This window comes from Oryzias latipes, chromosome 8, assembly GCF_053564925.1.
Source record: "Oryzias latipes strain Hd-rR chromosome 8, Olatipes_Hd-rR_3.1".
NCBI lineage: Eukaryota > Metazoa > Chordata > Actinopteri > Beloniformes > Adrianichthyidae > Oryzias > Oryzias latipes.
In genome coordinates this window covers 16,117,784-16,144,312 of record NC_136244.1, presented here as the reverse complement: position 1 = coordinate 16,144,312, position 26,529 = coordinate 16,117,784, and the positions used below count along the sequence as shown (strand labels likewise).

The window sequence follows — 26,529 nt, the reverse complement described above, 5'->3', positions numbered from 1 at the left end:
AATTTAAAATGTTTTTGGGAGGATCAATAAAGGAGAAATCACTTTTTTTTGGATCTATATGGAAAATATTTTAAAATGCACAATTTAGACCCCCAAAAAAGTAGGACACCCTTTCAAAAGCTTTAAAATATATAAGTTGTTTTCTGATTATCAAGTTTACTATAATTGATTTAGTTGAAGCAAAGCTAAAGGCTGATTTTAAGATCCCCAATTTAAAATCTTCACCTGCTCAGAGTGTGAATCTCTCCACCAGGAACTTGTTTTTAATCTTGTGAAGTGGGAAAAGATTCAAACCTGCAGGACGTATCTTAAAATAAAACAACATTCAAGCTGTGTCAGTCACACACAAACCCATTTTTCTCTTTTTATTCAGTGATAAATAATTTCCTATGATCATAGGCTTTATGTGTGGACGTCCGATCAAGGCAAGAAACCAAATTAGAGGGCACACATGTTGCCACCATTAGAAAATAATAGCAGAAACAAAAAAAAACAATGAGGTAAGAAGTTATTCTTTATACATTTGTGGTGCTTCTATGTCTGTTACCTATACTGTTGAATGCACAGTGCTTCCTAATACAGAACTCCTGCCTTTTGTGACTGTACATTATCAAACAAAGTCAGGCCATGGCACGATACCAAACCAAACGAGGCAGAGCGTAAAGTTCAGCAGTTTACATCGTAAGGACGGGGCAAGAGAAGCCGAGCAGGAGAACAGAAAAACAAAAACCTAAGACTTTGCAAATGAGGAGATTGTGACTCTGTCGACACACAAACGCACACTTTCCAACAGTCAGTCGCTAATGTGTGTAAATCTGAGAATGTGGAGATCAATCTGCATCTCTTCTTTGATTTCAGCTTCAAGTGTAATTGAATTTTTTGTTACATGTAGGTAAAATATTAATCTGGGGATTTTCTTGTAACTATGAAGAATCTATTAGTGCCGCCACATTGGTATTTCTAAGGATTAATGGCATTTCTGAAATGGAAGACGTCTGATTAATGCTGAAGGCAAAAAAGAGGGAAAAATGGTAAGTTTAATCACTTAAAGAGGTGATGAATTAAAAACAGAAATGTTGGTGGTTTGGGATTTTAAAAATAACATGCTGAAGATGATGCTATGACAGACAAGAGGGGAGGAGGAGGAGCAAATAGGAGGTTAATGAAGGTAGAGAACAGACAGATGGAAACAGATTAAGAGAGAAGCTATCAGAAGAAATGATGAATAAAAATCGATAAAAAGCGAAACAGGAAGGCCAAATCAGACGAGTGAATTCAGAAAAGTTTCATCAAGATGAATAAGCAGGAGAAGATGCAAGCAGTAAGCAGCTAAAGTTGCTTTTTTTTGGCATTTGCAGATGGAAAACCTTGAACATGCCTGTCCCACATGCATTATTTCTTTTGTAAAGTTTCCTGATTTTCCACAGTATGACTCTGCTCTAAGCCTGAACAAAGAGCTGTCTGTCTGACATTAATCGTTTGTGGTACATATTCTGAAAGCTGACTCCAACTGTGAAACGTAATAAAAAAAATAGTTGATGGATCGTTCCATTAAAGGGATTCGGAGAAAAATGACAGCCAAAGACAGAAGTATAGCTTAAATATGATCAATATAAAAAATAGTGCAGGAAGAGTCGGTGTGAGTTTGTGTGCTTTCAGAATTCACAGAGCTCCAGAAGCAGCACTCTGAGGCACAGCCCCATGCATGGACCTGACCTGCAGTCCCACTGCCTTCACTCTTACACAAAATAAACATTTAAGAAAAAGGAGAGAGAGAGAGAAAAAAAAAGCTCCTGCCTCTCTTTTTCCATACGTTAAAGAAGAATACCACTGATTTTCAGCATTCACATGTTTTCATATCATCCGTATCTTCAGGAATACTGTCAGCCATTTTTGTCCTCTCGTCTCCCCAGCAATGAATGTACAACTAGAGAAATGCATTTGGGAAGGCCACGGTGCATGGCTTTACTCAACAAAGTTACACGAACAAGATGTGTTTATGTTCAGATGAGTATTCCTTAAATTCACAGTCCTCTAGATACTGCTGAGGGACGTGTATCAGTAAGAAGGGTTTAGCTCAGCTGCCTACACTAATACTTGCTGCTATCCATATAAATAACACCATTCGTAGACTTTGACCGGGTAGCATTCACCTTAACGGGTGACCTGCTGTTCTGTGGAGAGGTCAACCCCCCCCCCCCCCCCCCCCCCCAGTCTACCACCTGTTCCTAAACCTGGATGAGACTAAGAGGAAGCACAGCTGTATCTACCTCTCATCCAGAGCTGTGCGAAACAGCTGCAAACGCAGCTGCTCTTCCTAACTGCACACCTGAGGCCGTGCAATATGGCGAGGCACCGTGCTCCCCTGACAAGCTTTCGGACGCCTTGCGATTCCCGCTCAGTCAGCAACGGTAACACTTTTCAGAGGCAAGGTGGTGTAGGATGGAAGAGAACAGAAAGAAGAAGAAAAAAAAACAGTTGTACAACAGAGACGGCTGAAAATAGCAAGGAGAAGCCAAAAATAGCAATAGGAGCGGTCGTGATGGAGCAGATGTGTGCTGGGGGGTGGCAGCAGGGAATCCAATCGCTGAGTGGCTGTAGTGGTCCTCAAGAAATGTGCGCCAACACAGTGGCGGCGGTTGCCATGACAGCAGCACATGAAGCACCCTTTTCCGAATGGAGCGATAACAGAAAGGGGGCTGTGGCTGAGAGGCTGCACTCTTTCACACCTCTGCATCCGTCAGGTCCCTGTCCAGTCGCACTTTGCTCATTTGTCCATTTTGCATCCTTTAGTCGCCCCGTTCTCCGTGGTGCTGCGGTCCCTTGACACATAAGCGGAGGCCTCCCCGTTTTGGGATTCCGGCGAGAGTTTTGGTGTTTTTTTATTTTCAGTCACTGTGTTCGAGTCAATCCCATCGTATTCTCAACACCCCCTGGGAGCAGTCCAGAGGGGAGCGTAGTGGAGTCCTCAGCCTGGGAGGCAAACTTTGCCTGCAAACAGCAGTCCCACTATGGTGAAGAAGATGGAGAGGACAAAGAGCACATACGAGGAGCCGACTACCGTGTTGTTGGGCAGCTTGTACGGCTGGCCTCCCACCTCGTTGATATAGAAGCCTATGGGGAAGATGAGCGCCGCCATACAGAACAGGATCACTGCAGACAGAGAGGGAGGGAGAAGATGTCAATCATCTGACACAGCAGGTCCCCCCCTTAAATTTGATATGTTCGTCTGTTTATACTTTACTTATACTTTACATTTGTTCTGCGCCCCACAAATGAACTTGGATGTGTCAGGTTTGGGAGGATGTTTTGCATTTATTTGTTTCGCCTTAGTTTCATTGCATCACACAGTCTTGTTAATTTAGTTTCCCGTTTCGTTTTTTTAAAATAATCTTTCGATCCCGTGCATCCTAAAAGCATCCAATAAGCTCTTAGAGTTTAGGAAAATTCACAATAAACCTTAAGAAACTAATATATTTCTAAAGATTCTTGGCCATAAAAGTCATGCTGTAGTCAAAACTGGCCGTGCTGCTGAATACGGCTGTCTGCAAGCAAAAAATGGGCAAACCTGTACAGGACACACAGATGGCCTCTATAAAATATCAAGGTCGTAGACCGCTCTGTGAGCCCGTAGAGTGAAAATATTCGTGCACGTTTTTTCTACAGGCATGATGCGACGGGTCATAGTGAACACTTAAACTGCACATCAGGGTAAGTAAGGGTGAAGTTTGTGAGATGGATGCGTGCATACAGATTTTTCCTTTTTTGTTTTGTTCCTCCACATTCTTTTAGCCTTTTTATTCCCTCCAATGAAGAAAAATGAAGCACATTTGAATGAGTTTGAGAAAGACCACCAAACTTCTTTAAGTTGAAGTAAAAGTTGCAGAAGGGCTGTTTAAACGGCTTGGAGGTCACCTATTGACCTCCTGACGTGTCACAGGTCAATACACAAGTCCACTGCTGACCTTTAAATCTTCATTAAACCAGTAAAAACATATTTTAATGGAGACACAGATGACTAAGATTTTTTGCACTTTTACTTGAACATAAAGTAAAGTGAATGCCATGGGGAATTTGTTATGTAATGTGTGCATGATTAATTAGCTGGCACTTTTTCTGTCCATTTTGTACAGAAGAGGCTTCTAATGACACATCGCATGCCCACGTCTACAGAGGCATGCACAGAATCTAAAGAATAAACCTAAATCTGTAAAGGAAAGCTGCATAAGCACCTCTGATTTCTCCCGCCAGGGTCCCAGCTGTCTAAACTGGGAGTGAATCAGGTCCCAAACTTATTTTTAAGACATAAACGATCACATTTTTTATGAATTTTTCATTGAAGTGGTCATGTAAAGGCTGGAAAAGATTGATCCGTCTCTGACACGCTGAAACCGTCTAAAGACGTGCAGCTCAAGAGCAAAATTCGACCAGAAAATTGATTATTTTGCTAAACATTGGAATGCTAAATTGTTTCCTCTGCAGCAGCAGGATACAAACATTGGAATATTTATGTGGTTAATCTTTTTCTACCAATAATGATTCTCTGTACCACATTTCCACTTGAATGGATACATTTATAAATATAAACTATAACCTTTCTACAATGAAAAACCAGTCATTTTCTACAGCTTTTCTAAACTATGTTTTGACAGTCACCCAAAATGTGTGTACTGTACACATAATTTGCAAGTGAAAATTACTGCATTTTAACCTCCAGCTGATAGGAGTCTAATATTTTCTACGGTCAAAACAAAATGAGTCCAACAAAAGGTTTGTTAGCAAACCCCTGTTCAAGGCCTTCAAACATTCAGATTTCAAAAAGGCTCTAAAAAAGGAGAAATGCTCAAGGTCTGCAGAGTCAAAGAAACAAAAAAGTCATTCTAACAAGCATAAAGCAGCAGACTTTAGAACAGCAGCTTCCTGCTGCCGCCGTTATGTGTCCATGTGTTTATCCCATTGATGTCTATCCTCTCCCATTGTTCTTCAAAGAGGACTAGATTGTGTCGATCAACCAAAGATTCACCAAATCATATATATGGAAGGTGAAAGTTCGAGTCTAATCTGCTTAGTTTGAAACTTGGATCTAAATAGATAAATCAAAATTCTAAATTAAAATACAATTGTCTTGCTGTGATTAAAGTATAAGATTAAAAAAATATAATTTTTGAAATGACATCTTTCAGTAACAGAAAAGTGCGTTTTCAGTCGATGTTTAAGTTAAAAAAACAAAAAAGCAATTAAACAAATGCAAATATATTTCTTTAAATATATTTTAAGCTAAACCCTCAAACTTAAATTCGTAAGTTCCCTTGTTGTTTGACTTTCTTTTTTTGAAAACTTTTTAATGTGTGATGCCATACATTTGTTTTGATTTAAATACCAAATAATTTTATTTCATTAGACAATTTGATTCAATTTAGTTGTGTGGAATGCTAAATTTGGTGCCAGGAGTTATACTGACATCATATTGAGACGTCTACAATTATATCACAAATCTTAAAATGTAAAAGTCCCAAATTAGAAATAAAGTATTTTTAATTTTTCACAAGAGCTCGTAGCTAATTAATCCACTTGACGAATGTTCTTTCTTTTCCTTTGGGGACATTGTAGCTGAGGTCACTTATGTAACAAACGATGACGTAAAAAAGCATTGAAAAGAATCTGACTTTAGAATTACAGATCAATGGCAATGCAGGCTCAATGACAAAGTCTCATGTCATGACAAAAGACTGAATGACATATCAAAGAGCTTTTCACCATTTTCTATCCATTAAGATGTCACTTTTCTTATATATATATATTTGCTGTCTTTAAAGCAGCACAAATGGAACCATTAGAATTCTTTAAATACAATAATGCAGATTAAATGAGTGATAAGGTGTTTGTAATTAGGGATCAAAAAAGAAGAAAAAAGAAGGATTTTATAGCTTTCTAAAAGAATGTATTGCATCTTCTCATATGTATTTTCTGTTTTGTAATTAAAAAACTTGTTTATCATGAAAAAGAGGAAAGCAAATACAATGAACAAAGATCAGACAAATAAAACTTTACATTAGAGGGTAAATACAATTTTTTATAGGTATATTCCTATAAAAAAGCAGGACAAAAAAGAAAAAAGGAATAATATGTGACCTACACTAAAGGCACTTTAGAATACAACCAAAGCTTCGTTTAAAGCAGCATCATTTTTTGCTTATAAACAAGAAAGTCAGTTAGGTCTCTATGCAGTCCTCCCATCTACATGGTAAATTAGCAGAAAAATCACAGAGACTTTTGATAAATCCAACAGTATTAAGCTGAAAATATTGCACAAAATGTTACATTTGCATTCATTAAGTGTTAAAAAAACTCAAATATGTGTTCTGACAAGAAGATTTATGATTTCCTTTGCTTAAAAGTTTTTAAAGTGATTTTTTTTACCAATGCAACTAGTGTCAATGCTGACTTTCAAATGTTTGAGACGATAAACTGAAATAAATGTTTCATATTAATCCACGTTTTTTGTAATTTCTGTAGAATTGTGGAAAATAATTACTATTGATATGTGAACAATCAATCCATAGTGTTAGAATAACCACTGCTAATTATTATTATCATTACTATTACTATACTAGTTTGTGGTTTTCTTGGAATTTTGCAGCCCTGTGTGGCCCATTGCACTACTCAGACCCATTAAAATAGCCCTCATCCTCAAAAAGGTTGGTAATCTCTGCTTCAGAGTAACCAGTAAGAAGCTGTCTTTTGGACTGTGGGAGAACATGCAAACTCCACACAGAGGGGTCCAAGCTAGGACTTGAGCCAGGGCCTTCTCACTGTGAGGGCGAGAGAGCTAACCACTGCCCCACTATGCAGCCCCCAAAGATAAATTTCTGATCAAAATTCTAAATCCAGGTGAGAAGGTATAACTGACATGTTCAGTAAAGGGCAGAACCACTGCACATGCTTTCAGCATCATCTAATCAGTGGATGAGGAATGTTTTTAATGAATGTGCATGTCATTCAATTATATTTAATCACAGATTTTCTTCTTTTGTGAATTTTTAACCAAATTACATTTCATTACATTCATTCTGCTGTTCGTCAACTGTAGAGCCAACTTAAGAAGGCCAACACTGGCAAAACATTGACTTTTTAATCACAATAAAATATTTTTTTACAACCACATTTTGTGCAGCAATTGACAAAGTGTTGAAATGTATTAGTTTGGTTGTAAAACTAGTCTCTTAATGACTTTACTGATATTTGTCAGAACATTCAGACATAGTGCCTGTCATAAAAGTCTGCCCATTCAGAAGCTGACCGTTGACCGCTGACCGCCAGACCGTCTTTCTGAAACCAACTTCTCTGTACAGCTCTGTCCCTGTTCCATTTCTGTCATAATTACTTTCCAACACCCCGAGCTTGTGACTTCAGACGAAATTACTCGCCGTCTTTACTCATCATTTGCACTGTTCTTTTTCCTTTTAATCCTGTTGGTGGCGAACGGATGACGACCGACACGCCCACAAATCAGCAACATCAAAGCTCATCCTCCTTCGGGAGAGGAAGTCTTAAAGACGCATCCAAATTGCAAAATGAGAATCCTACTTCAGGTGCTTGTACTGTTCAATTTAAAAAAAACAGATGTTCCCTTTTACAACTTTTTGTCAACAAAAAAATGATCAAGTTCAACCAGTGGAGATGACCATCAGTCTGTTGTAATGACATAAGGGGGGGGGGAAGTGCATAACAGGAATCTTCTGAAAAGCTGGAATGATTGAGCCTAAATTTCATGTTCTTCAGCTTAAGATTTCCTGTGAGCGTCTGCCTGAACAATGCAAGAGCTCAGAATTAACATCGTTTCAATTAAAGTAAACTGTTTCAAACCACTGAGCATTTATCAGTGTGTTTCTAACAGGGAGGATGGGAGAGGACAAAGTTCTTTTTTTTTCATGTATAATGATAATAATCACTGAGCTCTAAATGATAAAATAATACAAAAATACATTTTGTATGAGTTAAATTTAGAAAGAAATTGGATGTTGAGGCTTTACAGGAGTGACAACAGTTCACTGTTGTCATGGCAACATCTTTTTTTTTCTTCCTTTTGCCTTTAAGTGTGGTCATTACATGGCGACTCAATAGCTTCCAATTTAGCTCAAGATAGACTTTAGTGCTTACTGGACTGAGAGCAGAAAACAGAAAAGAGAATATTAGAATAGAAAATCGGAGATTCAGAAAAATGAGGATTTATCTAGAACATAGAAAGTGTCCAGAAAAGCCACTTCTTTCTCTCACTGCAGCGAAATAAAGAAATAGAGGCAGTTTTCAACCAAAAAAACACAATGCATTGTGCATTCACAAGCTACTGTTGCGTCTGTATGAGCGCTCAGCGCACTCGTTTCCCCACAAGCGACTGGCCAATCAAATTTCAACAACCCACACAGCTTTGAGAAAAGCAGACCAGACCCTAAGCACAAGAAATTATCGGAATTTCTAAAAGCACATCTATAGATGACCTTACTATTAAAGCACAGGAAAAGCATAAACAACACAAAAAGAGAAACTTCTCAGAGCTGTGAAAAGAAAAGAAGATAAAAGACTACTTAGTTGCTGTGGTCCATTTGCCGCCCACGAACATACCATACAAACAACAATACTCAAGCGTGCATAAAAATATATCTTCATTCTTGTATGTGAAACAGTACAGAGAAAATCATAAATGCACCGTTAAAATCTTTCTAAAAATAAAAACTTTGCTGTTTATGGATACAAATATTTTTGGGTGATGTGTATTTAAAAGACTAACATTTCTACCAATTTTACATATCAGCTTCTCCTAAAGCGACCACAATCTATTCTATTCTGCTTAAACCCTTAGGAGTCCTGGCCATTATTGTCTATTTTGAGTTTACCTTTACATTTAACTCTTGTAATCTGTTTACCTTTCCATGTTTGCCATCTTTTTTTGTTTTTTTTGCACCACAAGCTCACCTGTGGAACTTTACAGTTATATTTTTGTCATTTTGCCATCCAGGATTAACACACCTGACCTGAAATATCACACAAAAATCTAGGGAGGATGGAATATTTTTATTGTAAAAATCCCATCTGTGATTGATAAATCTTTTTTATTAGAATAGGTTTACTTTATCTTAAAAAAAAGATAGAGATTTGGCAAACAAGAGTTAAATGCAACTTTTTACAATGAAGTGTAGCCAAATGTCTAAGATGTTTAAGTTCTGGTATTCCTGAAATGACTTTTAAAATAAAACACTGAGACTAACTTCCAATGGCCCGCCCGAAAATACTATTTTTTTTAGCTGAACATCACAAGCAAAGTCAAATTGTGTCAAACAACAAAACTAGGCATAGCTTTTAATGTAAAATACTGGGAATGTTTCAAGTGTGTTTTTTTGTGTTCCATTCCAAAACGTTTCTTATATCCAGCTGCACACACAAGCATCACAGGCCTAACAAGCTGTGTCCTTTCTGGTTTCACCCCCCTGAAGGCAGCATTTGTGTTTATGTCCGACTATGTTCCAGTTCTCATCAGCATCTGTGACAACGGGCACAGAGCTGGGATCAGACCTCCTGCTCTGGGGAACACCCGTCTCCTCCCCACCACAAAGCTGACGAACCATCTCCACCATGAAGTCTTATCTTGTGTCATAGCTGCACCTGCTTGGCTCTGCTCATCTGAACGTTTTCTCTTAAAAATCGTGCTTACATTTTTTTTTTTTTTTTTTTTTTTTAAATCGCTACCCCTCTCGACTTCCTCATCCCATAAAATCGGCATTAAATTTGCACCAGCAACTAACTATTTATTTATTGGCTGATGTGATGACTAGTCCACCCAGTAGGATGACGGGTGATTCTGCTCGTTTTGCTTGCACAGCTATTAGCATTCAGCCACTTCCTGAAAACAAATGCGCATCGGGTCTAAGATATATGGGTAAATGTGTGAAAAATAATAAACGAGTTATCATAAATCCTGTAGCTAAAACAAAAACATAACAAGTAAAGCCACATCTGGTATATAGTTTGAAGCCACTACTTTAAAAACCAGTGGAAATGGACATTCAGGGGATCTTTACATGGGCAGAAATGCCCTTTAAAATGTGTCATGTGATTTGGACGCTGTGGGGCTTTTGTCAACCCTTTCATTGAGAATGCCACTGTGCATTGATGTGAACTACTCTAAGCGGTAATGAAGTGCTGGGTGCATTCAGATAGAGGGAAGTGAGAAGAAGTTCAAATTGTGGTGAATACAGTGATTGAAATGAGTATCAATATCATTCTTTGGTTCACTTACTTCCAGTAAAAGCGATCCAGCGGGCATATTTGGTCGCTTCCCTACGCCAGTGTGATGCAACTAGCAGTCCACAGGTGACTGTGAGAGATATGATGCCCATGATGATGAAGAAAAGTGTGGTGACCCACTCGGGGGGCAGTCGGGGCGGGATGCAAGTTCGGTCTCGCCCGTGGATGGTCTGGCACTGCCGGACTAGCCCAACTGTGAGTGCACCTACAAAGAGAGGATATCAACCGCCTTAGATCTTCATTTGAATAGACAATATGAAACCTGATGGAGTTTTTGTGGGTGTGGCAGTGTTTAGCTTTTAATTAATCTGCTGGCACTTTTTTTTTTTCATCTGACTAAATTGTCATCTTAAGTGTAAGAAGAGCCAATCTATACAAGTTGGTGAAAATTGGATTTTTTGTCTGTTAAAATGTCATGGACAATGCAGGTTTACGCATAATAAAATGGCACCACTTTACGATGCATCTTAAATAATTATGCCAAGGAGACAACCTGATTCATGCAACAAACCATTACCAAGGTGTGGAGACCTGTTCCCATTACCAATGCTGCTTTCTTTTCAATTAGTGCCCATCGAGGGATTTTCTACCCGAATAAGCACAACACCATCACACTGCTGTGTGCTGAGCTCTTTGCTCATTACAAGTCTCTGAAAGTAAAAGGAAGACTCCCAACAGAATGAAGGAGCAGGAAGTGGGCAATTAAAAATCAAGATGTCGAGTAAGAAGGTTCACTGAAGTGAACTTAGATGGCTTTATGTGAGTTTTTAAGGCAGAAAAACTACAGAAAGGCATGATTATTGGTTACTTCGTTTGTGCATATAAAAACATGGTTAAGAAGGCAGTTTTCACTTGAAGAATAAGCAATAAAATGAATAAACTGAAAACAAATCCGTTGGACTTTCCTTAATAAATAAATATCTGCAATTGAGAATGGAGTAGTAAGACCTAATACGATAATCTCACCATGGAACAACTAAATGATGAACTGAAAAACAGAATATTTTAAAACTATTAATATCAACTTTATGATTTATAAACATTTATTCCTTTTTGTCTGCAAGTTATAAAATGAAACTTGACGCACTGATGACAAAATCTCCCGAATAGAAACGTTATATTTAGAAAGCTTTGCGCTCATCATGGCAGTGCACATTTCTGCACCATCTGCCACACAAAAAGCAAATAGCACAGCCTTTAGCGGGGTTGGTTTTCCGTCAATACTCCATCCATGAAATTGATTCCCGCCACATGTGTGGTGGTGATTCCACGACAGCTTTAAATCAACTCCTGCAAAAAATCTCGACTGCTTTTGACACTCAGCAGTTGACTGAATATGATGTATTTTTCATGAATGTAAAGTCAAATGTAACTCAAAAAAAGACTACAACTAAAAATTCTGATAAAAAGTGTGGGTCATGTTATACAACATAATATAGTGTTCCAAAATACACATTAAATATACACATATTCCAGTGAAGCTGGAAAATGTAGCCAAAAGTATGAAAAAAAAGTCTCCACACAACATTTTTTATTTAAATGTTATAAATGTTTCTTTATTTAAAACATTTAACTCATGATTTTAAACAATTTTCTTGACTTTTTCTTATTTTCTTGCAGTTTATCAAACCCCGAAAGCTACTGAAAATGGATAGGGGTGAAGGGATTCATACTAGTGTGGCTCCAAAGAAGAAAAGATTTCAAACTTTCACAATAAATCTTAAAAACCAACATTTGACTTTTGAACCTGCAAAACAATTATTGAATGTATCCAAATTTTTTCCTTTATTTTGTATTTTATGAGTAAAAGATAAATCTAGAGAAGAATTTTAAAACGTGCAAAAGTCTGAAAGTGCATGAGGCAAAAACAAAAGTTTTAGAAGATCCCGTTTCTGCCTTCTACATCCACACATTTTATTACTTGCTAGTCACAACCTTTGCTTACAATGACTAAAATGCCAAAACAACAGGAGCTAACAAAAGAACAAAGCCTGAACGACAGAGGTGTTATTTGGCTCTCTGCAAGTGGAATGCTGTGCAGGCCTTCCAAAGGAAATCCTGCCCCCATTGCAACACTCACTCTGTTTTTACAGTAACCAGCAAACACACACAAACAATGCTGGTGAGCTGAGAGGAACGCTTTGGGGAGTCTGTCAACCTGCAGGCATGAATTTGGCAAAACTCCTAAACCTAAAGATGCAGACAGAGACACGGTCTTCTCCAACAGGGAAAAGGAGGAAGTTGAAGCTAAGTTTTACCATCTCATCTGCCTTTGAGCCAGCGCTGCCAGTGCATTTCTTATTGCTTATGCAAAAATTGTGAAAAAGTGAAGGTCACGGCTCATGAGAAAACTAGCACCACAAAAACTCAGCGTGTTCAACTCGGTCTTTTCCTGAAATCCGCCTCGGCCTTACAGAGTTCAGTCTCAACAGAAGCAAAAACGGAGCTGGCTGAGGAGCACAAACACGGGCTGTGGTGCTGGGAAGATTGGGAATGGTTTGATAGCTGCAGTTTACAACCATTTCCTTCTGAATCCCTGGGCCTCCTGTTGTTTTACTGGCACACTGTGGCATTCCGGTTATACTGCAGAGAGGCACGCTATGGTAGATGGACACAGGTAAACAGAGCAACAACACAAACAACCATTTCTGTTTTTCTAGGATTGTATTAGAAAAAGTTTGCATTTGAAGCAAAAATCCGCATTTAACACTTTAGAACATTTACAAAACATATTATTGCTATGTTTAAAACTGCAGAAAATAAGAATAAAATACGTAAATGGATGTTTTAATTGTACTGTATGCATAAATCATGTAATTTTACTAATAAAAATGTTTAGCTAGTCATAGGTCTTACTTTACTCTGGCAGAACTAAGCAATAAAGCAGAACTAAGCCTGAGTCAAAGTTAAAGCTGGAGGTGATAAGGGGACAAAAGTTGACTGGAAGGAGGATTTTAGTGAAAATAATTATATACAAAACCATTTTAACTATATGGAACTCAAGGCTAGTGCCTTAGTGATAAAATCCTTTAAGAAAATAACAGAGCTAGCCATTTCACGCTTCCAAACATATCTAGTTGTTTGCTCTCAATACTTTCTTATATCGACCACCCCACAGCCCATCTACTCCAAGATTAAATTCAAGTTGTGTGTGTGTGTGGGGGGGGGGGGGGACACACACACTTATTTGGTGCATAAAACCTGAAAAAATAAAATAGGTGAGTGAAAAAGAAAAAACAAAAACTGCCTGGAAAGAAAAATATTTCTACATTTTGAGCATTTCATGATTATGTTTTTGCAATAACATAAAAATAGGTTAGTAACATTGAGTTCTTTTCAATTTGGTAACTAAAGCAGCAACATTGATTCTATGCTAGTTATTTTCTCAGATTCATAGCTGCTAAGGGTGTTAAATAACACAGCTGACCCCACATTTTACCTTTCCTACAACTTATTCTTACAGATACAAAGTTAAACTGAACTATTTTTGTCCTAAAATGCCACAGCAGTAAAAAAATGCAGCAACTAATGGCAGGGTCAAAAGCTTTTTACGGGATTAGTAATACAAAAAAAAAAATCAGTTTGACGATGAACAGATCAGCATCAGTATAAAAAAAGAGAAGAACACTTTTGAAAATCTATAAATGGTATAAAAGCCTGTATTTAATCAGCAACAAGAATTATTTTACTTCTCCTTCCTGATGCAGATTTTACATAACAAGTTTGAATGCCTTGAAAAGGACAAACATTAATGCGACTCGGGGTAAATCTGATTCATCTGCATGTCTGAATCCTTCACAACATTCAAAGTGGGCAAATGCACGAAGGAGACAAAGCAAAGCAACAAGTGATTTGTCGCTTAGGTGCTTTTCTTTCAACTAAAATGTTGAAAAGCTTCCGTAAGAAAAAAATATAAAACATATTGTGTTTTCACTGAGAACATAGGGAAAATATATTTACCTAAGGTTTTTATAGTCTGGTCTGGTTTAGGTGCAATAATATGGTACATATTTCTATTGCAGACACCTTTAAATGACCTCTAGACGCACCAACAAAAAGAATAAGAATTTAACAAGGCGTTAATAAAAGAATTATCGTCAAATTAACAATATAAATCATGTGATTCATTCTGTAGTAAATGTTCTTACCGGTGGAAGTTCAACCCAGTTTTTATGTAGATTCCTGTGTGCCAACTACAGCCATTTCTAAATTAGGCCAACAAAAAGTATTCTTTTTACAGAAGCCATATGATGATGACAAGCAAAGTAGAATGCAACAGGAAGCACCTTGCAAATTGGGGGAAGTAATGTGAAAAAAGTCAACTATGTTTCTTTCATTCAGGCCTTTCAAATGAAGTTGAAAGTCACAAGGAATTGTGGGTAATAAATAAAAACAGATATTCATGAATCCTGCCCAAAATGAGCTCAATCCAAATATTTCATTAATTTTAACATAATGTTAGCTTGCCTGTTGCCTGCTCTAAACAAGGATAAACACACACATCTGATTTGAACACAACACTGGCGTGGTTCTTCTGTCCTTTGTTTATCAAAAATAATAGGCCAATTTCTCCATATCGAGGTACTATTCCCTGTTTTTCCACACCTCCACCATCCCCTATTACCCTGCAAGCATCTATGCACTCACTATGATCAAAACACTGTTCCCACCATGTCTCAGCCCAAATGAGAGGAAATGAGCACCGTGTCTGCTCCACTGCAGCATGATGATGCTGTCATTAGTGAAGCACAGGGGGTGCTGATGTTTGGAAGCTCAGGGGGGGATGAGTCAAAATGGCCTCTGAACCGTAGTGGGCGGCAAGTAGGTAAGTCGAAGCAGCCAATAGCCGATTATTCTGTACCTGGAGGCTTGTACAGGGCTTACTGTTACTGCAGGGGCACTGCAACACAGATGGGAACAGCCTATGTGCATGTACAAAAGAAGAACTAAAAGACAAATGAGACAAAACCAGAATTAAACTCTAATCAACGTTCAACTCTCCACTCAAAGAGGATTAGCAAAGATCTCAAGCACAGGTAGATTAACACAAAAACACTTTAAAATCAGAGGGATCAAACTGGATTAAAATTACATTAAAGACCTACTCCAATGAAAATCATGTTTGTGATGTTTTGAATATGTTCTTGTGGAATTATTCTGATAGAGGAGAGATATGAAGAAAATTTAGCTTAAAATGGCAATTCAGGATATTTCTTTATTCAAATCATTGTGAAGCAGGAGCAGCTGCAAAAAAGCCATTGGAAAAAGCTTGTAGATGTGTCATAGAAGCTACTACTGCAAACCACAAGCTTAGTGCTTTGCTCCATTTTGATGCCTCTACTCGTAGTCAAATAGATCCAAGTATGCCTTCGCTTTCCTCATTTGAGCCAGCATCTGGTTCAAAACTGTACGGCTGAACAGCTCAAATATTCCTCTGCATTTTTGTTGCACCGCTAATGTTAGGTTGGGGGTTTGGAGGGGCTGTAAGCTAGTGGGAGATTGTGTAAACAAATGGACGATGGAAAGGGGTGGGCTAACTCCGTGTCAACAGTCCCGCCCACAACGAAGAGGTGATTTTAAATGAACTACTCCCACTCTGCAGAAAACTACGTCCTAGAAAACATCACAGGCTTTTTTATTTTGACTGACAATGGCATGATCATAATTAAACGACCGCTGGGAACATTTTTAAAATAGCTCCAAAGATGATCGTAGTGAGACTTTAATGATAGCAACCTTCGGGTTACAAAAAAACCCCAAAAACAAGCATTACTTTGATATTCCATTTCGAGTAGCTGATATGATTTTTAAGTTCTTTTTTTTCCCTGGTCTCAACTTTTAATCTAGTTTACAAAAAAGTTTCAAAATGAACCCGAGTCAACTTGTTGTTCTTCCCAGTATCCCTTGTTTGTTTGCTTTATAACTGCAGGGGAATTTTGGTGATTTCATAAGTTACTATGGTTGCAGAAAAACTGCACATTTTTAAGACCACACTGTCCTTCCTACTAGGCTTTGTGCACAAAGAATTTCCAAGTCCCATCCTGACAGGATTAACAATTTAATCATCAACATGATTTACAAAACACAGTTTTTGTGAAGTAACAGCCAATCTTTTCATTTTCCAAAACATATACTGGACCAAATAATGGGTCTGCCAGCTAAAAAGGAGAATCCCAGGCTTACCCTTAAGGTCTTTTGAGGAAAAACGCAGAGGCGTTCCCTGCCAGCCTCAAGATATAATCTGTCTGGTGAGTGGTGGGTCTGTCCCAAACCCTTTTCCTGGTGGGAAATGTCTGAAACACCTCCTGTGGGTGGCAGACAGTGTGTGCGTTGTCCTAAACCACAACTAAACTCCTATCAAATGGGTTCACTTAATGAAAACCAGCAGTAACAACTCTAAAATTCATTAATGTTTTTACCCAATCCACTACAGAACATTTACATTTCAAGACAGGAGTATAATGCTCTCAGTAGAACATAGAAAGTTTCTGCTTAAGCATGTTAGCTTGGGAAATTCTTTTTGGCCACATATTTATGTCATATTTTGGTCAATTATTGGTATGATATGATCCAAGTAGCACTACGTGGTACATTAAGCAAGAACTTCACAAGACAGGATCAGAAATAACCAAAGACACCACCAGCTCAGTGGCCTTGTGGAAGAGTGTCCGCCCTGTGACTGGAACGCCGTGAGTTTAAATCCAAGAGAAAAGGGGACAGTAACAAACTCCACCTCACAAATGCCCCCATTTAACCATAATAGAGTGCTTAGAGTACCAATAATACAGAAGTCTGATAAAAAAAAATGAAGGATCCCATTTTCTCTTTACTTAAAGAAATGTTTTTATAGCTGATACAGTCAAATGCCAAGGAGACCTCAATGCAGGTCATAAACCTTATTCTACTGATCCAACATTGCTTTCAGGACAAAGGTATGTAAATATAAAATAATATAATATTCTGAATACATCGTTTGAGCAACTTTAATATCAGGATCTTTATAGCATTATATAAAGATGCTGAATATTTGGCATCATTATTTTGGTGTTTGGGAACATCTGTAGCAATAAATCCACATATTGAGTAAAAACTGGTTTTTGTCTGTTAAATACAGCTTTTGTCTTTCTTTGAAGTCAAAGGCTCTTCTGTTTCCTCACTGGCTCTTTTCTGCATAAAGAAACTTTCCAGGTATTTTCACTTAAACTCATGACATTGTGGCCTAGTAAAAGACAAAATTACAACTGGCTTTATGAAATTTTCCTACTAAAACAGATTTCCAATCTTTACTTTTACACAACCAAGGGGTATTTTTCTTTTTCCCCCAATCTTGAGCAATCAAGCAAAACCAAAACAAAACATCAGGTCCAGAATGCTCACAGTAGGAACACTTATGACCAATCCAAAAAATACTGACCAGAAACTTCTTATTAATACCATTAGGCCTGCACAATATACCGCAAATTTATCGTTATCGCAATGTCCAGCTCTGCAATATGCATATCGCGAAAGACGGTGAATATCGCAATAAATCATAAACCCAAAATGTGTTAAAACAATCTTATGGCAGCTTGAAGCATTTAACGCATCAAATAAATCCCTTTATGTTTTGACCAATCAGATGGACGCCTATTATGTTAGACGATTGTCACCTATGTCGATGAGGGTCATTTGGAGTATAATTTTTAAACTGTTGCAATGAAATGGGAATTATGTTTTTGGTTATTTTTCTATTGGTTTATATACCGCAAATTATATCGTTATCGCCATATTGATCATTTATATCGCATATCGCAAGTTTTCCTAATATCGTGCAGCCCTAAATACCATAATACATGTTGACATACCTTATTACACAATTTATCGTCCCATGTAATCAGCCTGTTCTGTGAAGAACTACAAAGTCCCACATTGACAACGTCACAGCAGCAACGTGGCGTCTGCCGCGTGCACATACCCCAAGACCTGAACTGGAGCAACGTATGAGGCATTTTTGGCTGAGTTTAAATAAAATATTCATGCAAGTAAACAGCTGGACCTCGGATTTTTACATTATAAACAAAACAGAAAACATGTACCGTAGGTCATGTTTTTTCCCCTGGGGCCCGGTACCAACTGTCCCACAGACCGGCCCCGCGGGTTGTGGACCACTACCTTTATATATTACATTAGCTAATTTAATGGGTCTATAGTTTCAGTGTTGTTAATTCTACAGCTTTAATTCTTAATGACAGGAACTAACAGAACAGGTTGCAAGCTGTCAGGTGGTGTGCCATTGCTAAAAAAAATCCAGTAAAAGAAAAAGTGAGTAGGGTAAAAGCTCCATACTTGCAAACAAAGCTGTTCGACAGAACTACAATCCACACCGCAAGACTTGTTACCAGCCAGTGTCTGAGCTGAATCAAACATCTCAGAGGGACTTATGATTGCAGTTTTATCACATTCAACTTTACCAATTTTAAAACCATTCCCTTGCATACAATTGAAAAGCTTTTTATATTGCTTCTACCATAGCCGGATTATATCAGCAGAGCTGCCCATCAATAGAAGCTGGCAGGGGGGTATTATAGCTATAAATGGCTCTAACGTCATTACAGAAATCATTAACACTATTATTTTTGGAGCTTTTTTTAATCAGTAAATCAGACCTCAGAGAATGCTTGCTTGTTTGCTTTGCGATGCAGAGCGTACTTAACATTTATATTCTTTTCATATTAAAACAGTGGTCTGGACTTCATCACACAAGAGCCAACCCAAAGCCTTTCAGCCCTCACCACGGAGATTCTTCACATTTTGATTCAAACTTGGTCTCAATTTTGCCCCCTCTGTTACTTTTGCTTAGCGGTCTGTGAAAGAAAAAAAGAGACTCCAAAATGCTATCATCCATCTGAAGATCACAGAATCTTAGACGAATCAATTTTCTTGACTTTTAGCCCCGATCATCAGGCAGCAAAGGAAGGTGATTCATATTCAAGGAGATGGACAAAGGCCATACACTACAGGACATAGAAAATCCGGATGCTTTTCCATTCCCAGCTCCACTTAAGATAATCACATGCACTTACAGGCACTTACAGTTAATATGGAAAAGCTCACCTCAGATAAAAACATCCGCAGAGGAGGAACGCCATTACATCAACACCTCAGCATACTTTTTTATTAAGCTGAAGCCATTTGAGGCTATGAGATTGTTCAAAACAGAGTCTGTCTAACATTTCAGACTGATATTATGCGTTTTCGAAAACTTTCTGGACTTTCCAGGAAAAAAAAATCATTTACAGCAGAGTTCCTTCACCTGCAGAACAAGATAAATATAGTTGCAGATTTACCATTTTGGAACATTGCAAGCAATGACTAAAGAGTTTGTGTTTAGATGAAAGGTTTGGCTTTTACTTCTAACATGCCAGGCTATTTTTTTTATGCTTGAAATTATATTTTCACATTTCTAAAGTTGCAAAGTGCTCCGTGTCCTTGCACATTCAAGATGCTTAAATACACAGCAGAACTGAAGTGTTAGCACAGCAGCCTTGTGACTTGATGATGATGGCTGGCCTGGTTTCAGTTGCTCTGAAGTAATGACACTGTGTGCCCTTGTGCTTTGGAAAAGGACACTTAAAAAAAACCCCACACAATTTAACAGCGTCCCATTTCATCTACTTTAGGCTAATGTTAGATTCAGCTGCAATAGCAGTTTCTGAGCAACAGTTATGCGCTGCAATCAATCCCAAATGTTGCTCTAATGCTCTAATTTCATGTAATTATTTGCTGATTTCTATTTTCTTTTTTTATATATTTTGCAATAAAGGAGGCTTTTGTGTGTCTTTCTAAAAATACTTCAAGTGGTGAACATTGCAAATGTTTCCTGCCACTGAGGTGGGTTTTTTGCAGTCAACACTCAATAGCACTTTGGAGTTGAAGGTCCTCTACTCTCACAAAAAAAAGCAAACACTTCTGCTAATAGCTATATTTTATTCTGAAAGAATGATGTGAAAATGAGTACAAAAAAGGTAGGTTGAAAGGACAGAAGTGATCAAATGCACTTACTTTCTGTCTGAAATCTTCCATCAACCTGAAATGATTAACCACACCATCTCCATCAAATACAGAGATTCATTTCATTTCAAATAAGTCTGCAATTTGCAGTTTATCCTGGTAGCTCTCCTGCCTGATTAAAGTACAGTAAAGCACATTTAGAAAACATATTATTAAAAACATTGATTGTGTGTATTTCTTTCCAGACACAATAAGCAGCAGAAAAAAACTTAGTGTTTTTCTTGGCTAGGTAGTAAAAGGGTTAAAGGGTGTATATTTTAAATAACTCATTTAACCAATTTATTTATTTATTTGGCTTTTATGTATATTATGACTTTTATGGTTTCTCTTTTGTACATTTTACCCTGTCTCTTTAAATCTATGCAATGCCTCCAGAAAGAATTAGCCACAGCGTTTCCTTCCATTTTATGTTTGACTATTATTGCTGTTCCTCTTAATCTATTGTGTCTTATTATTTTAACTTGTGTTTAAAAAGTTATATACGTCTTTTTTGTCAAGGACGTTGTTTTCTACAGCATGTTGATGAAAGCTGCTCTATAAATACAGTTATTGATTGATATTGCAATTTTCAATGATGAAAGAATTGGATCAGGATCTTTGTCTAAAACAGAAACAAATTTCTTAATGATAACGTTTGATGCCAAAATAACAATAACAGTAACAATAACAGAATAACAGATGCCAAAATAACAATTTCAGTGAAGGTAAATATTAAAAAAAAAAATTCAAAATCAACTATACCCTCCTTCAGATGGGTGGACTTTCAAAAAGATGGGTTTCAGATCCATGGACACCTTTGTTTTCCTCATCTGAGCTGGTATCTGGTTCAAAACTGTACGAATGGATAGCTCCAATATTGATTGCCAATTCTTTTTTTGCACCCAAAATGTTAGGTTGGGGATTTGAGGGGCTGTAAGCTAGCGGGAGAGCATGTAGACAAAGGGATGATGGGAAGTCAGGGCAGGCTTACTCTGCACCAACAGTCCCGCCCAAAACTCAGAGGTGAATTTCTGATGAACTTCTACCGCTCTGCAGAAACTATGTCCTACAAAATAAGTTGTTTGGGTTTTTTTGCCCTAAAACCAAGACCACTAGGAAAATTTTTACACGAGATCAAAAAGTTAACCTGAGTGGGACTTCAAAGAGATTTGCTACAATATAAATTAAATAAAGCCACAAAAATCAACAATTATTAACTGTAATAAAACTAGTTTCCTCTTTAGAGTCATGTTTTGAACCGGTCTGCATTTTAGCCAATTCCTCATTATTTCACCAGAAATCATAAGATAAAAGGTAATAGAAATCTTTTAACAAAGGAAACATGACAAAGTCACGCTGAGATTCTAAACCAGACAGTCATCAAATGAGTTCTTTAAGACAAAACTAAAAATCAGATTTACCTGTCTCCTTCTTTCTTAGAAATTAATAGGTATTTTTTATGACTAATTGCAGAATAAATGTAGTTAAAAATAGAACTGTATTTGTACTGTAAGGACAGTCTATGTCACTCCCATTTATCCAGCCAAAAGTGAAAGTATGAGTAACTCAGAAATTTACCAAACCGATAAAGCACAACCGCTACAACAGAGATGTCACAAGACTTAGCAGATTAGTATGTAGAAGTTAAAAAACAGATATTAAAAAATAAAACTGTCAAAAAACATGACAGTAAGCTTCTCCAAAGACAGTCTGTTTATTGATGGATGTACGACAATCGTGTTTCTTTTTGAACAAAAACAACATATTGAAAAGCAAATTTGCAACTCCAAGTTGAAGCCATAAACTCTTAGTCACCTTTCAGCTGCAGACGGAGTTCAGATTTTTCAGTTTGTAACCAGCACTTGAACAGTGTGGACGTCTCCCAGCAGCAATGACCGTGTTTGCAGGTGAGAGAGTCGAACTAGCTGTTCTAGAAGATAAGCAGCCCTACATCTCACCTGCCTCTGGGAAATATCAAAGCCTGCAGAATAGATTTTAAAACATAAAATAGATTTTACTTCAGACACAACACAACTAACTGTATTATGGTTAGAAAAATGTGAAAACGGCTGACGGTACAATCCACTAACACCCATCTGGTTCTTGGGTATGGTGTGTTGCCCTCCGGCATCTGCAGAGTCTGATTTCTACTTCACTCACCACAAATGTAAACAATTTGACAGATGACAACCACACTTCTTTACATTACACTTTCAGTCTTTCAACAAAGCAGCAGATGCACCCCACACACACACACACACACACACACACACATTTAACCATTAAAGTTAAAAGTCCCATTTGTTGTCACACATTGAAGTGTGTGAAATGTGTTCTCTGCATTTGACTCGTCCTTTGGGGGAGTGGTGAGCCGCAGTCACAGGAAACCAATTAGCAGGTTAACCCTTTCAATCCAGCTATTTAAGATTGGTGTCGTCAAGGAGGGCATCGAGTTTTTTGGTATGGTCGGACTATAGATTGGAGACCACAATCTTGGATATGAAGGGCCTACCCTTTACCACTAGGTTCAATTTCTGATTTTACTTTGCTTGAATATTGGCTAAATTCAAGAACTTATAGAGAATATAACAAATAATTAAATATTATAATCACATTTTGGGATATGCTGTGCCTTCAGAGGCTCGGCACAGCAAATCAGCTTTCACTGATTCCCACAGGTGGTTTGGCAGAGATTTTTATGCCAGATGCCCTTCCAGACACAATCCTGTACTTTATCCAGGGTGGGGACCTGACCAGGGGGGCCTGGTGGCTAGTCTAGGCATTAGCGCAAAGGGTCTTTCCCAAAGACCCCCACTGGATGAAGCTCATCACACTCCTCTGGGAAATGAACCCTGGATTCCCATGCACTAGTCCTACATGCAGCCAACTGAGCTATCCTGAGCCGCTTCCTTTAAACAGTACGGGTGTAACAATCCACGTAGTTGAACCGAACTGTTTCTGTGTGGCAGTTTCCGCTCGGTTCACTTCTGTACCGTTTTGGTACGTTTTGTCTATTTTTCCCCGCACGTGCATTGTAACGATCCAGCTGCTTTGTCACTCGTAGCAGGAAACGAGAGCCGAGCTGCCAGTTAACTAGCTGCGTTGACTGTCCTTGCCCCATACTCCGCTCGCCCTCTAACAGTCTCAGAGAGAAACTAGACAAAGAAATAGATTGCACTGAAACCCATTTATTATGAACACACACGAACAGCGTAACAACATGAAACTCACGTCTCTTCATAGCTCTCTCAGTGATGGTGAAGAATTCAACACACAAGATTTCACACTTCCCATGAGTCTTAGTGGCTATAGGCGGGGGTAACCCCCAGGTCTCCACTGTATTAACTTTGCGCTGAGGCGGAAGTAATGTTAGCCGTGAGTTTCCTCCGAGACGCTATTAGATGACGGACAGTAAGCATGTCAACACATGGCTAATGCAGACGCGGGGCCAGAGATGATAGATCGATAGATTGATTGATAAATAAAAACGTTATTAATCTCCCAAGGGAGAACTTCAGGTGTCCCGCAGCAAAACACACACACAATAAATAACAATAGAATAATAGTTCTTAAAATAGCACTTCATGTCAGGCCGATTTGTTAAACAGCAGTACCGAACCAAAATGTACCGAACCGAGCCCTATGAAATGCTGAATCAAAACCAAATTGAGATTTTAGCATATCGTTACACCCCTATTAAACAGGATATACGACCAAAGAAATGACAGGGAAGTAGGGTTGCCTTCAAACAGACAGCGGGTGCACCATCTGAAAATAATGACAAGAAATGAGAGGAAGTGAAAGTGTCGAATCTCTGCGACTTCCCGTCCACGCATCTGACAAAACCACCAAAAAACAGGGCAGAAATAAATGACTCTAGAGGCCACGGTCTGTGAGGGAAAGTGAGAGGAGTGACGCAGAAGTAGAAACTGCCCGCTGAACAAATTTCACTCCAATTACAAGGTGTGCACAAACCACAACTGTGCAGCTTTAAGAATACCACAAGCTTCCACTTTCGGTACATTTTGGGTACAAAAGTGACAATCCCAAGAGCTGGACCCGAAGTCCCGTTTTGCATGAATAAAACTGCCAGATGTCCAGAGCATCTCATCTGTGTCCTATTATTTGCTTTAGCAAAGATTACTTGTTCCGATGAGCTAATACAGTCTGAATGTGTTGTAGAGGAGGATGAACCCTCCCCGACCCAGTTACTAAGCTGTTATTGTGCAAAGAGAACAAAGAGTAGCAGATGTCAATAGCATTAAAGTGTTTTCAGGAGTGAGACAAGTAATATAGAGCCGCAACAACACCTGCCTACACAAAGCACTATAGATGCAACACATACACACCTGCACAGGTTCTTTGGTCAGACAGATCACACTGAGGTCATTTTAAATGTCAAGTCATGGGAACCAACATGTTATTACTGTACTTTTAGTGGCATATTTAAAGGTTGTTTGTGAGTGGACTTTGACTGTTTAAAAGGGGAAAATAATAATTAATTCCATTGTTTTTTCAAGAAAAACAAATAGTCTTAAATGTCCTCATAGCAGTTAATCGATATGTTTATTTATATATAAATTTCTGCATCAACTAAATAAATAACAAATGAATTCATTAAGATATTTGAAAATGTTTACAGTGATTAGCAAAACTGTCTCCCTTCAAAATAAAGCACCCTGGATGTGAAGGTGGATGTATATTATGATAATGTTAGATTTGGTTGTTTATTTAATTTTTTTTAATGAACACTGTAGGAAAAGTGATGAACAATTATCAGGATGTGTTCGCTGAGAGTTTTGAACCAGCTAACATAAGATACATAAAAGATAAACTACAGTAGGATGCTAAGCAGAAAACCTTTGCTGTTTATTTTTTCTTTCAAGAGATGCTACAAAAAGCAGGGAAAGCATAACACCTTCTGTTTACCTGCTGATTCACCAGTGTTGATCCAGTCTGGGTTTGCAATGCTGGCTATTGCAAAAATATCCGCAGCCAGGAAGAGGCATCCTGAAATGATCGTGAGTTTATCCATCCCTCTTCCAGCCGCTAAACCCCGAGGAAAGACGTGGAAGAGCGGTGGTCGTTATCCAAGTGCGACCACGGGATGCTGAAAGATTCAGGGTGGGCTGTGTTATCAGTCTAACCTCGCCCCCCTTAACAAGAGGATCCTGCTCTTGCGATTCTGTCCATTTTGGAGCAAAGCTAGCCCATTCGCGTCGAGTAAGCGCGAGCCTCCGGCGTCACACAAAAGCATCACATCCCTGTTGCAGTCCGGTGCGGCAGAACAGAAGCTGACTTGGTGCTCAGGCCGTGAACTGCTTGTGGTGCCTCTCGGATCCGCTAAGCAGCCGCCGCCGCCGCTGCAGCATCGGGTACGGCTGCGGCTAGCAGACAGCTAGCTAGCTATTTCCCAGATTCGGGCTCCGTGTGCCGAGCTGCGGCCCAACGGCTGCTCGACGACCGAGACCTCAACTGCTCGAGCATTTCAGGCACAATGTCACGCCAAAAGACTTCCAAAAATAATAAAGCAACTCAATTACGGGTGACTTCACAAAATCCAATTTTTAGGTGAAGGTTTACGGTTACCCATCAGGAAAACGAGAACCCATCACGCTGTCTTGTTTACTCGGGCTGGTTCTCCTCCGCCGAAATAGCATCTGGTACTTTTTTAGTCCGTTAGCCAGCAGCTCCTCTTCTTCGCTCCTCTTCCCCTGCTTCGGTCGGACCGCAGAGAGAGAGGCTGTGGCTTTTCCCTTTGATGCTGCGTGTTAAGAAACAGACTGAGAACTCAGAGGCTCCCGCCGGACAACAAAACAGTTTCGTTGTTGGGATGCTTTCCACTTGTGCGCCCACAGTTAGCTCACCTTTCTTTCTGCCAAATGACATCAGGCGAACACCCCCAAGCCGCCTCAAACACACACAGAGCCCAATATGTTCACGTTCAGGGGAGGGGGGCGGAAACACTGTCTTCTCGCGATACTTACCAAAAAAGAGGGGTCCCTTGTTCAAGCTCTTGTTTTGGCCTTTTGGTCCAAAACAAAACATCACTTTAAAAAATAAAATAAAAAGATATGTTTTCCTAAAGGACTATTAGGGTAATATTATTTTATTAGGATTAAAGTTAAATTAGATTAGTTTAATGTTTGCACACATGAAAAAGCACAGGTAAAATCTTCTTTGGCTCTTCTCCAGTCA

General features: G+C 38.6%; 1 protein-coding gene across 1 annotated transcript; it reads right to left on the bottom strand.

The window, feature by feature from the left end:
- Positions 1–335: 335 nt before the first annotated feature.
- Positions 336–26,315, bottom strand: mosmoa (modulator of smoothened a). The gene is made up of 5 exons (XM_078951589.1): positions 26,199–26,315; positions 25,921–26,095; positions 25,261–25,441; positions 10,295–10,507; positions 336–3,153 (listed from the first exon to the last, which is right to left on the bottom strand). The coding sequence occupies exons 3-5, from the start codon at positions 25,364–25,366 to the stop codon at positions 2,969–2,971; spliced, it is 504 nt and encodes a 167-aa protein (XP_078807715.1). The 5' UTR covers positions 25,367–25,441; positions 25,921–26,095; positions 26,199–26,315; the 3' UTR covers positions 336–2,968.
- Positions 26,316–26,529: the final 214 nt, after the last annotated feature.

Excerpts from the sequence above, each read along its gene's own strand:
- mosmoa (XM_078951589.1), bottom strand. The coding sequence starts at position 25,366 with ATGGATAAACTCACGATCATTTCAGGATGCCTCTTCCTGGCTGCGGAT. Across the intron at positions 10,508-25,260 it reads CAACACTGGTGAATCAGCAG|GTGCACTCACAGTTGGGCTA; the intron begins GTAAACAGAAGG and ends CTCTCTTTGTAG. Across the intron at positions 3,154-10,294 it reads CTGGATCGCTTTTACTGGAA|TGATCCTGTTCTGTATGGCG; the intron begins GTAAGTGAACCA and ends CTCTGTCTGCAG.